Source organism: Anomaloglossus baeobatrachus, chromosome 6 (assembly GCF_048569485.1).
Source record: "Anomaloglossus baeobatrachus isolate aAnoBae1 chromosome 6, aAnoBae1.hap1, whole genome shotgun sequence".
Classification (NCBI taxonomy): Eukaryota; Metazoa; Chordata; class Amphibia; order Anura; family Aromobatidae; genus Anomaloglossus; species Anomaloglossus baeobatrachus.
The window spans coordinates 141,883,813-141,899,358 of NC_134358.1; the positions used below are offsets into that span (position 1 = coordinate 141,883,813).

General features: G+C 41.8%; 1 protein-coding gene across 3 annotated transcripts in view; it reads left to right on the top strand.

Annotated features, from left to right (window-relative positions):
- The window catches only part of ST18 (ST18 C2H2C-type zinc finger transcription factor), a 479,266-nt gene that overhangs the window by 460,016 nt on the left and 3,704 nt on the right, over positions 1-15,546 (top strand). For 2 of the 3 annotated variants that reach the window (XM_075353275.1, XM_075353277.1), the window contains one exon: positions 3,885-4,028. In XM_075353275.1, the coding sequence (XP_075209390.1) occupies positions 3,885-4,028 (144 nt within the window). Of the gene's footprint in view, positions 1-3,884; positions 4,029-15,546 lie in introns of those variants that run through there. The other variant, XM_075353278.1, reaches the window with a different exon arrangement.

A 15,546-nucleotide genomic window follows, 5' to 3' on the forward strand; every position in this document is an offset into this window, starting at 1 on the left:
AAACTTCTTGCAGATGGTGTCCTTGGTGAGAATTGAACCCAGGGCCTCAGCGCTGCAAGACTGCAGTGATAACCACTGAGCCACCGTGCCACCCATTTAGCTTACAGATGCATAACCACCACTCACTGTGTCTGAACACAGGAAGCTGAGCTGACAGCCGCTCTGTGCATGCGGCAGCGTCTATTGTGAAGGAGAGGGCCGTGGGGGGATCAACGCTGCACAGGTACCGTGGGACACCGGGGAACACTGGTGGGGTTATAGGCGGTGACCTGGCAGGGCCTGGGGAGGAGTTTTTTGTCGCATGTGTCATGGCACATGCGACAGAAATCAGAGGAGTAGGGTGAATGCGACCGGCGCGCTGCTGTGCACGTGGCCATCTTGGATTTCTGGGAGGGGCACTTTGGCGACACCGGGGGACCGGAGAGGACCGGGGAGGAGATTTATCATGTTTGTTCATGCCAGATGGGAGATAAATAATTTTTTACCGGCGCTGTCATTTACTGTAACGTGATCATCGGTGTACGGTGTATACCTGTGATCACATGAGCGGGGACCGGAAAAACCGTCCTGAATCATGATCTCCAGGGATTCAGCTAGCCCTGAAACCCCGGAGATTTTCTGACGCTGGGGGGCGTTATTCACTTATTTCTGCCTGCTGTTTATAAATGGCAGATCAGAATAAGGCTACATTAACACGACCGATCCATTTTTGCGGTCTACAAAAAACAGTCCGTTTTTTTTCACGGGTGCATCCGTGTGGCATCTGTTTCCGTTCCGTAGACGGTCCGTATGTCATCTGTTTGTCATCCGTGTGCCTTCAGTTTTTTTTGTGTACTGCAAAAAAACTGAAGGAGGGTAAATGCATAAATTTACCCAGGATCCATAGCTTCATCTTACATGAGGCGGTCACATGTTCACTCCAGTGCCATTTTCTACTGCTTTTCACAGCGTAGAGCGCTCTGGTGATTTTCTTGTGCTTGTGCACTTCATATCAGTCTTTTCTGTCATTATAATGGCAGAAAGACACATAATGTCCCACTCTCCTGCATTTTGTAATTTTGCACCCTTTGGTGCCTTTCATGTGGCACTAAAGGGTGCTTAGCTTTGTATTTAGCCAAAAAAATGAAAAAAAAAATGACGTAGGGTTCCCCCTATTTTTGTAGCCAGCTAGGGTAAAGCAGACGGCTGCAGCCTGCAGACCACAGCTGGCAACCTCACCTTGGCTGGTAATCCAAAACTGAGGGCACCCCATGCTGTTATTTTAAATTAAATCATTAAAAAAAAAAAAAACACATGTAGGGGTCCCCCCAACATTGGATCACCAGCCAAGGTAAAGCAGACAGCTGGGGTCTGATATTCTCAGACTAGGGAGGTCCATGGTTATTGGACTCTCCCCAGCCTAAAAATAGCAGGCCGCAGCTGCCCCAGAAGTGGCGCATCCATTAGATGTGCCAATCCTGGTGCTTCGCCCCAGCTCATCCCGCGCCCTGGTGCGGTGGCAAACGGGGTAATATATGGGGTTAATACCAGATGTGTAATGTCACCTGGCATCAAGCCCTAGGGTTGGTGAGGTCAGGCGTCTATCAGATACCCGACATCACCAACCCAGTCAGTAATAAAAAAAAATAGACGACAAACACATTTTTATTTGAAAAAATACTCCCCAATACATTCCCTCTTTAACCAATTTAATAGAAAGACAAACAAATCCAGGTCTGGTGTAATCCAAGCGGTTGCCATGACGATCCATACTGTCCCAGTCAATGAAGAGCAGGATGTTCCCCATTGGCTGGGAGAGCAGTGCAGTGACCTGAGCTAACATCAATGGGTCAGCCCAGGTCACTGCAGGGGATGACAAGTGCTGCTGTCAGCGAGGTACATTACCTGCGCTGATCTCCAGCACTGCCGAGAGCACCTGTCACTGAGTTCAATGACCGCCGCCTTCACAGCCAAGTATCGCGAGAGACCCATGATGTCACCGCTAGTCAGTCTCGGGTCGGAAGCGAGAGAAGGTGATGTGACAAGCGGCGGCCATGGAGGACAGTGACAGTGCTGAAGTCGGGACTTCATCACCGCAGGTAAGCCGAGCGGGACCATGTGTGCAGAGTGCCAGGAGGAAATCAGTGTCGTGGACTGCATGGCTGGGGACGTGTGTGTGTGTGTGTGTATGTATGTGTACATGCCGCGTGCAGGAGGGGGCGGAGCGAGCTGAGCGGGGAAGTGTGGGCTTCCTGCACGTAACTAGGATAAACATCGGGTTACTAACCAAAGCGCTTTGCTTGGATAGCCGATGTTTATCTTGGTTACCAGCTTCTGGCAGGCTGCCAGCGATGGCTCCTGCCCACTGTAGCTGTAAAAAGCCCTGCTTTTTGCTGCTAGAACCGTTCTCGAACGTATCTAGAACTATCGAGATTTAGCAAAAAGCTCGAGTTCTAGTTCTATCTAGAACAGCCCCCAAAATCACTCGAACTGCGAACTGGAGAACCTCGAACCACGCTCAACTCTAAAATGGACATCTCTGATCTTACAATTATCAAGCAAACGAGCCACCTACACTGCTGAGTTTGTCACGCCAAAACTGATAGACATTGTGATGAGCCAAATTGTTGACTGTCATTTTGCCTGGATGTTCACCTCTTGGCTCTTGGACACACTTTATTTTATAATTTTCCAACTTTCGTAGCACTCACATGATGTATGAGACTGCTATCGATGAGCTGGATGATGCCGTTTCTATTTTCTTGGGAAATCTTCTTCATGTCTGCTCCTTAATTCAAACCAGTAACCTTTAGCTTGGGAACCAAGTTACTAAAAATCCAAGCTATTAGGGAATGTGAGAACAGGTTGTAATTTGTAGTATATATGAAGAAAAGATTTGTCTAGCGGCAAGAACAAAACAGTAACAATGACATGACATGGCAAGAATCTGTATAACAAATCATGTTCTAAAAAGTTGCAAGTTTAATTTATGTATGAGATAACCAAGATGATTGTTTATAAATGAAGGTAGCCTCACATTTGGAGTTATAGTGGATGGTGAGATATAGAGTCTGAAAGTCAAAAGTTCAAAACATTGTAGACCTTTTGCTCATCAACGTATATTAGTGAGGTACAAAGTGAGAACACCATGTACTACATAGGAAATGCTAATAAAATTTTTTGAATATGTATATCTGCTAATACTATGTATGCTGACAGCTAGACACAAATACATCAATAACAAAATTATTCAACAATGTACTCTAAATGTCACAGTACACTGATCTTTTACAAAAGAAAATCAAGCCCATATGGCAGCAAACCTCACAATGTACAAACAAGTATTAAAGACATATACAGTAGATAAATGCATTGCAGAGTTATTATACCAAACACGTAGATGCCAACCATACTGAAGCTTGTTTCGCAGTCGTTTCTTCTGGGGTTGTGAATAAAACTGTCCCATAAAGGAAGGCATTGTTTACTACTGAGATACTTTCTGTATCATTGCTTCAAATCACAGTTTGTAGCTGCCCTTACACTTTAGATACAACTAATATATATTCCTCCTAACTCCAGCATATGCAGGCACAATGCCCATTTGTTTTCAGCTCCTTTGGCAGCAGGTTATCATCTTAGGACACAAATGACTGGGCATGTTGAAATCTAACATGTCGCCATTGTGGGAAAGTTGATATACATTTTGAGAGTTCAGACAAAATATTCTAGTTCTACCAACTTCCCTCTGTGTATAAGCAACTTCAAGACTAGTCAATAATAGTTCTACATTAAAAATATATGCTATAGGGCTACAAAATGTTTATTTACAATGCATACAGCTTTGTTTCCTCTTTTCAACAATAATCACTAAGTTTCCTTGTAACCAATTAAATTTTCTGATTTAGATCTCTTCAATGGAGACAAATCTGAAAACAATAGAGGAGGAGAACAAACTCATAGAGCAGAACAATGAAAGTCTTTTGAAAGAGCTGGCTGGTCTAAGCCAAGCCCTTATTTCAAGTCTTGCTGATATCCAGCTTCCACAAATGGTAAGACCATATAAATTCCAATGAAGGTGCATCTACCAGAAAGTGTGTCTCATATAAGGCCTACCACCTTTCCTTCTCTTCCCTTCACCCCCCTACATTTTGTCAGCATTTTTCACTGAAGGAGCACACTGACTTGCAGACTTTCCTCCTATTTCTTACTTTCTAGAAGATGTAGTAGAGTTTTTTGATTATGGATAAGCGGCAATTGTTTGCCATACACAAGTAAATAGGAAGATTTTCTTTTTGTGCTATTGATTACACATAGAAGCATGTAATATACTAATGACAGTAAGAACTGATGGTTCAACCTAAGTATTTTCAGTGCTGCAATGACATTATGAATCTGGATAGTCATTATAAGAACATTATTTATTAGAAATTGAGTGATGGGGGAACCCGAACTGTAAAGTTCGGGATCCATACTGGATACCTAGTGTCTGTGCATGGACCCTGAACAAGGAAATGTCAGGGAAATCTGTGTAACTATTCACGTTCAGTCATTTGGATAATAATAGTAATTTTTAAAAAAAAAGGAAAAATAAAGTAAATAAGGATTAAAGCAGGACCATTATACTTACCAACCTTCACTGTGGCTGTAACACTACTTCTGGGCCTGCTTATTACCTCTCATATATATTCACTGCTTCCCCAACCCACCATCAGTCCCGGTGTCTGTGATTGGTTGCAGTCAAACAGCGCGTCTACCCTGTGTGACGGCATCTGTGATTCACTGGAATCACACACACTGTCTGTGGCCCTATAGTGGTGTAAAAATAAATAAAATTGGGGTAGGGCCCCTGTATATATTGTGATATCCAATGCAAATGAAGCATACGGCTACAGGCTGAAGCCCTCAGCCGTGTGCTTATCTTAGCTGTGCATCAAAATAAGAGGGACCCTATGTGGCTTTTTTTTAATTATTTAAGTAAATAATTTAAAAAAACGGCATGAAGGACCCCCCTCAATTTTGCTACCCAGCCAAGATAAAGCTGACAACTGGGGCCTGGTGGGCCCCCCAATCTAAAAATAGCAGCCTGCAGCTGCCCAGAATTGTCGCATCCATTTTATGTGACAATCACGGCACTTTATCTTGCTCATTTCAATTGCCCTGGTGCGATGGCAATTGGGGTAATATAAGGGTTAATGACATCTCACGGCTGCCACTAAGCTTTAGATTAGTAATGGGGATGGTCTGAGACCCCCCTTTACTAATCCTGTAAGTAAATATAAATAACCACAAACACTGAAAAAATCCTTTATTTGAAATGAAATACAAAAAACACTCTATTTCTCCAATTTATTAACCTCACAAACACCCAGCTCTGATGTAATCCACATAAGGTCCTACGACGATCCCTACCCTGCTACAAACTGAAGTCACAGAAAATGTGACTGTCACGGTTTCCCCTCCCCATCCACATAGCTAGTGGGTGGAGCCTTCTCCCGGGCCTCACTTCTGGAGCTGGGATGCTTTAAATACTGTCATCTCCGGTGTTTCAGCGCCAGCTATAAGCTTAGCGCTGCTTTGCCTGTGAGTGCTGGTCCCTGTAAGTGTGATCCTGATCCGTTCCCTCTCTGTGGCCTAAGCCTCTGTCTGTGTTCTAAGCCTCTGTCTGTGTTCTGTCCCCTAGTAATTCTGCCATTCCTCTGTCCCACCTCCTTCCTTCCCACAATAGCCCCGGTTGTTCCCCCGCTTCTGGATGTGTGAAGGGGGCCTTAATGTGCTGCCAAAGAAAATATTTCTTGTGTCAAGCACAGGAGCAGAAGTGGAGCTGCCAGGACTTAGGAGGATAAGTGAAACATAAACATTAGTGGACCTTTTATACGACTAGTATATTACAGATTTAAAGATATGTTTAAAGTAGATAAGTTCTTTAACATACAGTATGTCGTTAGGGCTGTATATTGGTATTTCAGTGCATTCTAATAATATATAATGCGTAAAAAGCACAGGTGTTTAATAGACCAAAAAGTTTAATAAAGTAAATAAAAATAAATAAATTACATTACTTAAAAAAACTGTAAAAAATAATCATATTTGGTATCCTCCTAAAGATAGTTTATCTGTCCTTTAAATTTAAAGCTAAAATTATGAACTCATACACTATTTTAACAAAAAAATGTGTATATTCTGGCTCTGCTCTCGGAATGTGGTGGGTACGAAAACATTATCTGTAGTCTACATTATTTAAAATCACTAAGTAGTTAAGTACATTTTATTAGATGTTTCATCATTGAAAATAACACTGTAGAGAAGATAATATCTTGTCAAATATCCTGTTCCTCCTTCAACTCTTGTTACAATCATCGCATGTCATTTAAGGTTCTTCGAAAAACATTGGCAGAATTTTGAAACAGGATAAAGGTCCTGTTCTTTAGGATGATTGATTTCAAGTGTAGAGACATTTTACCATCTAGTGCAGGGGTCTCAAACTCGGCTGGGTGTATGGGCCGCACAGAGGAAAAAAAATAATTTGGGGGGCCGCATTCTTTGCAGGACAAAGTGACATTTTTATTGGTACCATATATAATATATTTTATTGTTTTTTACACACCTTGGGATCACTGATTTTGAACATTTTCACTTGTTCATTATAGCATACGTGCACATTCTTTGTTTAAATATAAACTTTTTTTTTATATATATATTTTATTCCTTTCTTGTAACTAATAGTCTTACAATTAGCACTATATAGAAATTTTGACCAACATCTTTTAGTAATGTTCCCCATATTGTTGTAACGTGCCCATCCTTGTCCCCTTGTAGTATTGTGCCCCATCCCACAGTAATGTGTCCATCCTAGTCCCCATCCCACAGTAATGTGCTCATCCTTGTCCCCATCCTAAAGTAATGTTCCCCATCCTTGTCCCCATTTTGTAGTAATGTGTTCATCCTTGTCCCCATCCTATAGTAATGTCCCCAATCTATAGTAATGTGTCCATCCTTGTCCCCCATCTTATAGTAATGTTCCCCATCCTTGTCCCCTTGTAGCAATCTCCCTATCCTATAGTACTGTCCCCATTCTATAGTAATGTACCCATCCTTTAGTAATGTGCCAACCTTGTCCCCACCCTACAGTAATGTCCCCACAATTATCCCTATTCTATAGTAATGTTTCCCATCCTTGTCCCCTTGTAGTAATGTCCCTATCCTACAGTAATGTGCCCACCTTGTCCCCATCCTGTAGTAATGTCCCCATCCTATAGTACTGTGCCTATCCTAGTCCCCATCCTATAGTACTGTGCCCACCTTGTCCCCATCCTATAGTAATGTCCCCAGCCTTGTCCCCATTCTATAGTCATGTGCCCATCCTAGTCCCTATCCTATAGTAATGTGCCCATCCTAGTCCCTATCCTATAGTAATGTCCCCATACTATAGTAATAATGTCCCCATCCAATAGTATTGTGCCCATCCTTGTAATGTCCCAATCCTATAGTAATGTCCCCAGCCTTATCCCCATCCCATAGTAATCTGCGCACTTTGTCCCCATCCTGTAGTAATGGGTCAGCAGCTCCACTCACATTCCACAGACGCCGGAGTGAAGCTGAGGGGAGTGGTCTGCGGCCCCAGATCCACAGTGATTGGAGAGATCGGTCACAAGTCTGGTCTCTCCAATCAGAGCTGGGGGCGGGTGAAACACAGGTCACCCAGCTCCAGCCAATGATCAGGGCTACAGCTGCACTGATCTTGGCTGGATTTCAATGTTTCAGCGATTTTCAATGGCTGAAACATTAGTGGCTATGATTGGCTGAGCGGCGTTCGTCAGCCAATCACAGCCTCCATAGGTCCGGGGAGGAGACACCACCCCTCCTGAGGTCCCCTCCTCCCCAAATCTAAGGTATTTGCAGCGATTGTAGCCACCGGGGCTGCGATTTCGCCATGACGTACTGGGTACGTCTTGGGTCCTTAAGTACCATGACGTACCCAGTACGTCATAGGTTGCTAAGGGGTTAACATCCAACAAACACACACACAAACACAAACAAACCATTCTTCTCACCTGTCCCGCGCTCCCTCCGCTGCCTCATCTCTGCTTCGTGCAGCCCCCAGGCCCGTGCCCCTGTTCACTATTGCGGCAGCTGCAGTGTCACTGTCAGTGATTTATGTGAGATGATTGTATTGCCGGCGCGAGAGCGCAGTGCCGGCAACACATTCATCTGACATAAAGTGCAGACAGTGGCTGCGGCCCCTGCCGCGATAGTGAACAGGGGCACGGGCCTGGGGGCCGCACAAACTACCCTGAGGGGCCACATGCGGCCCGCGGGCCACGTGTTTGAGACCCCTAATCTAGTGAATCACTGATGAGAACATATATTTATATACAGTTATGAATGAAAGTTTTGGCATCCTTGAAATTGTTCCAGAAAATGAAGTTCTGTAATGTCTCTCAGATAATTATTGTAATTACACGTTTGGTTCTACACCTGTTTATTTTATTTTATGTGACTTTGAACAACACAAAAAAACACAGAAAAAAGCAATTGCACATAATTTAAAAAAAAAAAATAAAAATGGATGGGAAAAAATTGGGGCACCATGAACTTAATATTTGGTTGCACATCCTTTGGAATAAATAACCGCAATCAATCACTTCCTATAACCATTAACAAGCTTCTTACACCTCTCAAATGGAATTTTACAATCTTCATTTGCAAACTTCTGCATGTTTTTCATATTTGAATGCGCCTTCTCCCAACAGCACTTTTAAGATCTCTCCACAAGAGTTCAATGGGATTTAGATCCAGACACATGGCTGGCCACTTCAGAACTCTCCAGTGCTTTGTATCCATCCATTTCTGAGTGCTGATTGAAGCATATTTGGGGTCATTGTCCTGCTGGAAGACCCATGACTTAGGATGCAAACCCAGCTTTCTGACACTGGGCACTAAATTGTGACCAAAATCCTTTGATACTCTTCAGAATTCATGATGCCTTGCACACATTGATGGCACCCAGTGCCAGAGACAGCAAAACAACCCCAAAAAATATTTGAACCTCCACCATATTTGACTGTAGGTAATCTTTTCTTTGTAAACCTAATTTTGTTTTTGGTAAAGAGTAGAATGATGTGCTTTACCAAAAAGCTCTATCTTGGTTTTATCTGTCCACAAAATGCTTTTGAAGAAAGATTTTGGATTACTCATGTACTTTGGCAAATTGCAGTCCAGCTTTTTTAGGTCTCTGTGTCAGCAATGGGGTCCTCCTGGGTCTCCTGCCATAGCATTTACTTTAATTCAAATGTTGAAGGATAGTTCGCACTGACATTGATGCACCCTGAGCCTGCAGGACAGCTGTAGGACAGCTTGAATTTCTTTGGAACTTGTTTGGGGTTGCTTATCCACCTTCCAAACTATCCTGTGTTACAAATTTTCATAATTTTTCTCTGCCATCTACATCCAGAAAAATTAGCTACAGTGACATAGGTTGTAAACGTCTTGATTATGTTGCGCACCATGGACAAAAGAACATAAATTTCTCTGTAGATGAACTTGTAACCTTCACATTGATGATATTTTTCAACATTTTTGGTTCTCAAATCCTCAGACAGCTCGCTTCTCTTCTTTCTTTTTTCCATGTGTAGTGGGGCACATAAAGATAAACAATACAAAGATTGAGTCAACTTTTCCCCTTTTTTATCTGGTTTCAGGTGTGATTTCATATTGCTTTTGGTGATTTTGAACAAGTATCACATGCTTAAAACAAAGTTTTTTACCCACATTTTTGTCTAACACATTTTTGGGGTTTTGTGTGAAATTATCTCCGATTTCCCTTTTTTCTCATTTTTTTTGTGTTGTTCCAATACACACAAAGGAAATAAACATGTGTAGGACATAATATATATACATATCTACACATGAACATGAGATATACATTTACATATTATTAATATGTAAATATCTTCATAATCCTTTTCAAAAATATGTAATAAATGTATGGCATCTCTGCAGACAGCCTTTTATATGTAGGAGGTGTAGGTAGCATCACAGGGTAGTCCGTTAGGTGGATAGTTTTCTCGGTAAAGGTAGAGTCACACATAGGTAAATATACAGTCCATACTCAGCCCACAATACACAGCTTAACCGTGGGTCTTCTAACCTATATAGTATATGGCAGTTATTCTAGGCAAGGAGACCTGGAGTTGAGACAGGTATTTTGGATTGAGCATGGACGTTATATTGCAGATTTGTCTATCCAGCCATATACTGTATACTGTGTTTCTCATCATTGAAATTGCAACACCAACAAAGAAAATTTGGGAAGTTATGCAAATCACTGGATGGGTGAAAACAAAATTTTCAAACCCTCTCAATTAATTCAGTACCAAGTCTGAGTGCCAAATGCAGAAATTAATGCACTTAAACACCTTGACTGCTATCAATGAGGTTATTATTGGTTGTCAAAGGAATATTTTGCCACGATGAATACAATTGGGTATAAAAATCATCAAGATCTGATGCTGGCAGCTCCTATTCCAATTGAAAACAAATGATGTCAAATATCAGAGAGAAGTCTCAATATGATGGAGCCAATATAGCACAATTAGTAAACATAGAGTGCTCACAGTAGCATGAGTAACTTGTGACTTGGCAATGTTGTATTACAAAACGGTTCTTTGAAGAATGTCCATACCACTGGATCCATGACCAAATCATACTTACATAGGTTGAAAATAGACCTAGGTCCATCAAGTTCAACGATTCTCCACCAACTAAACAATCAATATAGTATGGAGCTGTAAGTGCAGATTAGAAGGGTCCACTACTATACGATATGCCATCCCACACCTTAATCCCGGGAGTAGGAAAAATGTGATGTTCCCTTGTGAAGCCATCCAAGACTCATCACTGAAGTGGATAGATCTCCATTCCAGCTCCATTACCATCTTGCTCTGCGCCATGAAGAGTGGTGGAGTGAAGTCATGAAAAGTTCTTCAGGAAGGAGATGTCATACCGGCCCCACTCACAGGACTATGATATGGAGTGGCATAATGTATGGTAGCCAGACCACTCCTCTCTCCGTTCCAGGTTCACTAACAACTTGCCATTACATTTATTTGGTCAAGGAACCAGTTTTACAACCATTTCATCAAAGTGTCCAATGAGCTATTTTTCAAGACAACTACACCAGGCCACATGTCGTAAGTGCTAATGTGAGCAGCATGAATGGCATAAACATGTTACTATCTCCTGACTTTTAGTTAGCCATTAAAAGGTATCACAACTACAAAATTTTAATTTTGTTTCTCTCACTGAGAACAATCAATCATTTATCTCCTGACTTGTCTCGCACTGAGCATATCCGGGACGTCATTCATCAGCAACTGCAAAGGGTGCTACTGGCAGCGGATCTTGATGATTTATGTGCCCAAGAGCATTCCTCGAATAAGCATTAACAACCTAAGTAATAACATATCAAGGTGTGTAAGTGTGTGTATTTCTGTGCATGGTATAGCAACATGTCTATCAATCCTGTGATTTTCATAATTCCACAACTTTTTCTTTTTGTTTTATAATTTTAATGTTGAGTGTATATAAGTGTCATAAATTCACCAGAGTATTTCTTGCTGTATATACATGTGGAAGGCATGTGGCATATAGAAAGAGATTGTCTACATCAGACAATCCTTTTAAAGTTGGTCTATCATGTCTCTTATATCTAATATGGTCAGGATAATCTGTGCGCAGTCATGCTGACGATAGTGAAATATTGTAGATATTTTTAACAGCGCTCTTCTACAGTTAATACAGTAGGGGTTTTAATTTGGGTCACAAGCATCTCTATAGTACACAGTATAAAAAAAATACATGTTGACTTTTTTAGTGACATTTTGCACCAACAGTAATATTATTATTTGTACTGTAATTTAAAGAAGTTATCCACTACCGTAACTCATTACATTTTTATTAATCAATCGTGCTATTATGTGACACTAGATGCATCCATACTCTGATTATCGTAATATAAACCTTTTATCATGCAGATAGCATCACTTTGTGTTAACAGCTGCAGCTCTGATGTTTACATCGATCACTTCTCCCCAGGCTTACTGTGCTCTGTTACTACAAGTTCTACCATACATTGCAGTGGTCTATGAGAGAGCACTAAGCATGATCCTCCATTCTTCACCTAAACTTATCATAAAAACAGTCCTGACAAATATATTGGGAGATACCAAGTGTCAGAACAGCCCAGGATAGGTACCAGCTCAGAAGACCAGTACGGCCCTGTCACTGTGTTTGTTATGCAAATTTCTGCATGTCTCAGCTGTGCATGTTAGTGATTGGATTACCTAAATTCTTTATTTTTGAAATGCAGATCACAGTACTTCACCATCACCAGCAAAGGTCTTGGTCCCTGCTGTTTATTACTGAATGAAACTTTCAGCTCAGCTTTTGTGAGGGAGACTAATTGTGTCTTCAGGACTCATTCTCAGGGGCAGCTGTCATTCACTTCTTATTGCCCACACTCTCCATCAGTAGCCCAGTGATTATTTCCTTTTATTTGGTCTGATTTCTGTACTGGAAAATGAAGTATTAGAGGAGGATAAAGAATATACATCACAATCCAGTACTAGGTGAGACCTGATGAGATGAGCTCACAGAAGAATTACATCTAATAGAAGTGTATTAAAAAAGGTATTGCTTTGACAGGCTATGATATATGGCAAGGGTGTGAAAAAGTAGTGGAAAACTCCTTTAACCCCTTCAGCCCCCAGCCTGTTTTCACCTTAAAGACCCGGCCATTTTTTGCAATTCTGACCAGTGTCACTTTGACAGGTTATAACTCTGGAACGCTTCAACGGATCCTGGCGATTCTGAGATTGTTTTTTCGTGACATATTGTACTTCATGTCAATGGTAAATTTAGGCCGATATTTTTTGCGTTTATGTGTGAAAAGTTTGGAAATTTGGCGAACATTTTGAAAATTTCGCAATTTTCAAAATTTGAAATTTTATGCCCATAAATCTGTGAGATATGTCACACAAAATAGTTACTATATAACATTTCCCACTTGTCTACTTTACACCAGCGCAATTTTCGAAACAAAATTTTTTTCCGTTAGGAAGTTAGAAGGGGTCAAAGTTCATCAGCAATTTTTCATTTTTCCAACAAAATTTACAAAAAAAATATTTTAGGTACCACATCACATTTGGAGTGACTTTGAGAGGCCGAGGTGACAGAAAATACCCAAAAGTGACCCCATTCTAAAATCTGCACTCCTCACACTGCTCAAAACCACATCTAAGAAGTTTATTAACCCTTTAGGAGCTTTATAGCAACCAAAGCAATGTGGAAGGAAAAAATGAAAATTTTACTTTTTTACACAAAAATGTTACTTTAGCCATAAAATTTAGCATTTTCACAAGGGTATCAGGAAAAATGCACCATAAAATTAATTGTGCAATTTCTCCTGAGTACACCGATATCTCATATGTGGGGGAAATCAATTGTTTTGGCGCACAGCAAGGCTCGGAAGAGAAGGAGCATCATTTGAATTTTTGAAAGCAAAATTGTCTGGAATAATTAGCAGATGTGATGTTGCGTTTGGAGACCCCCTGAGGTTCCTAAACAATGGAGCTCCCCCACAAGTGACCCCATTTTGGAAACTAGACCCCTCATGGAATTTATCTGGATGTTTATTGAGCACTTTGAACCTCTGGGGGCTTCACAAAAGTTAATAACTTTGAGCAATGAAAATAAAAAAAAAAAAAATTACCACGAAATTGTTACTTCAACCAGGTAGCTTTTTTTTTCACAAGGGTATCAGGAAAAATTGCAACATAAAATGTATTGTGCATTTTCTCCTGAGTACACAGATACCTCATATGTGGTGGAAATCAAATGTTTGGGCGCACAGCAGGGCTCGGAAGGCAAGGTGCGACAATTGACTTTTCAAACGCAAAATTGTCTGGAATCGTTAGTGGATGCCATGTTGTTTTTGGAGACCCCCTGAGGTGCCTAAACAATGGAGCTCCCCCACAAGTGACCCCATTTTGGAAACTAGACCCCTCATTGAATTTATCTAGATGTTTATTGAACACTTTGAACCCCTGGAGGCTTCACAAAAGTTAAGAACGTTCAGCCGTGAAAATATATATATATTTTTTTTACCATGAAATTGTTATTTCAACCAGGTAGCTTTTTTTTCCACAAGGGTATCAGGAAAAAATGCACCATACAATGTATTGTGCAATTTCTCCTGAGTACACAGGTACCTCATATGTGGTGGAAAGTAATTGTCTGGGCACACAGCGGGGCTCAGAAGAGAAGGAGCGCCATTTCACAGCAAAATTGGTTGGAATTATTAGCGTACGCCATGTTGCGTTTGGAGACCCCCTGAGGTGCCTAAACAATGGAGCTCCCCCACAAGTGACCTCATTTTGGAAACTAAACCCCCATGGCATAAATCTACATGGGTAATGAGCACTTTGAACCCTCACGTGCTTCATACATTGAGGCATAAAAACAAAAAAGTACTTTTTTTTTCCACAAAATGTTATTTTAGGCTCCATTTTTTAATTTGTACAGGGGTAACAGGATAAAGTGGACTGCAAAATTTGTTGGGCAATTTGTTCTGAGTACGCTGATACCTCATATGTGGCAGAAAAACACTGTTTGGGCGCACGGCAGAGCTCCAGAGGGAAGGAGCGTCATTTGACTTTTTAAATGGAAAATTAGCTGGAATCGTTAGCCGCACCATGTCGCGTTTGGAGATCCCCCTGATATGCCCAAACAGTGGAGCTCCCCCACATGTGACCCCATGTTGGAAACTAGACCCCCCCCCCCAATACAAAGAAATATTAGTTTGGCATAATAAAAAATAGAGACGTCAGTAAAAAAAAAAATATATATGCACCTGCAACTGACACTAAGGCAAGTGCCACACGTGAGAGCAATGCACAAATCTCGCATCGCATCACCCGACACAGCCGCACACTCCTGTCTGGAAGAGAGCGACCGTGCCGGATGATGCGGTGTGAGACTCGAGCATCGCTCTCATGTGTGGCACTGGGCTGACCCTTACAATATTCAGTAAAAAATACTGTAGTTGATGATTACTACAGTATAATTTTACTGGCCCTAAACTAAGTTTATTTGTATTTCTTTCTTAGTTTACAGAAAAAAAAATTAGGACGAACGCACAGATGTACTGCAAAAAGGGGGGGTACTAGGTGGGATGGAAAAAAGATGGATGGAGGATAGAAGAGGGCGCAACGGATGCAGGAGCGGCGGAGGATGGGTGAGGAGCCAAGGGCGGAGGATTGGTGAGGGGGCACGTCGGAGGATGGGAGGGCGTGGCGGATGGAGGAGCGGTTGAGGATGGGTGCGGGCACAACGGATGCAGGAGTGGCGGAGGAAGGGGGGGCGAGGGGAAGGGTGGAAGGGGAGTGGGAGGTGAGATTGGGGATAGCTACCTTACAGAATGCATCTAGGCAGCAGGATTGCAGCAGATCCGGGAGGGGGGGAGGGGGCAGAGGATTAAGGGGATGAGAGAGAGCAGGCAGCAGATAAGGG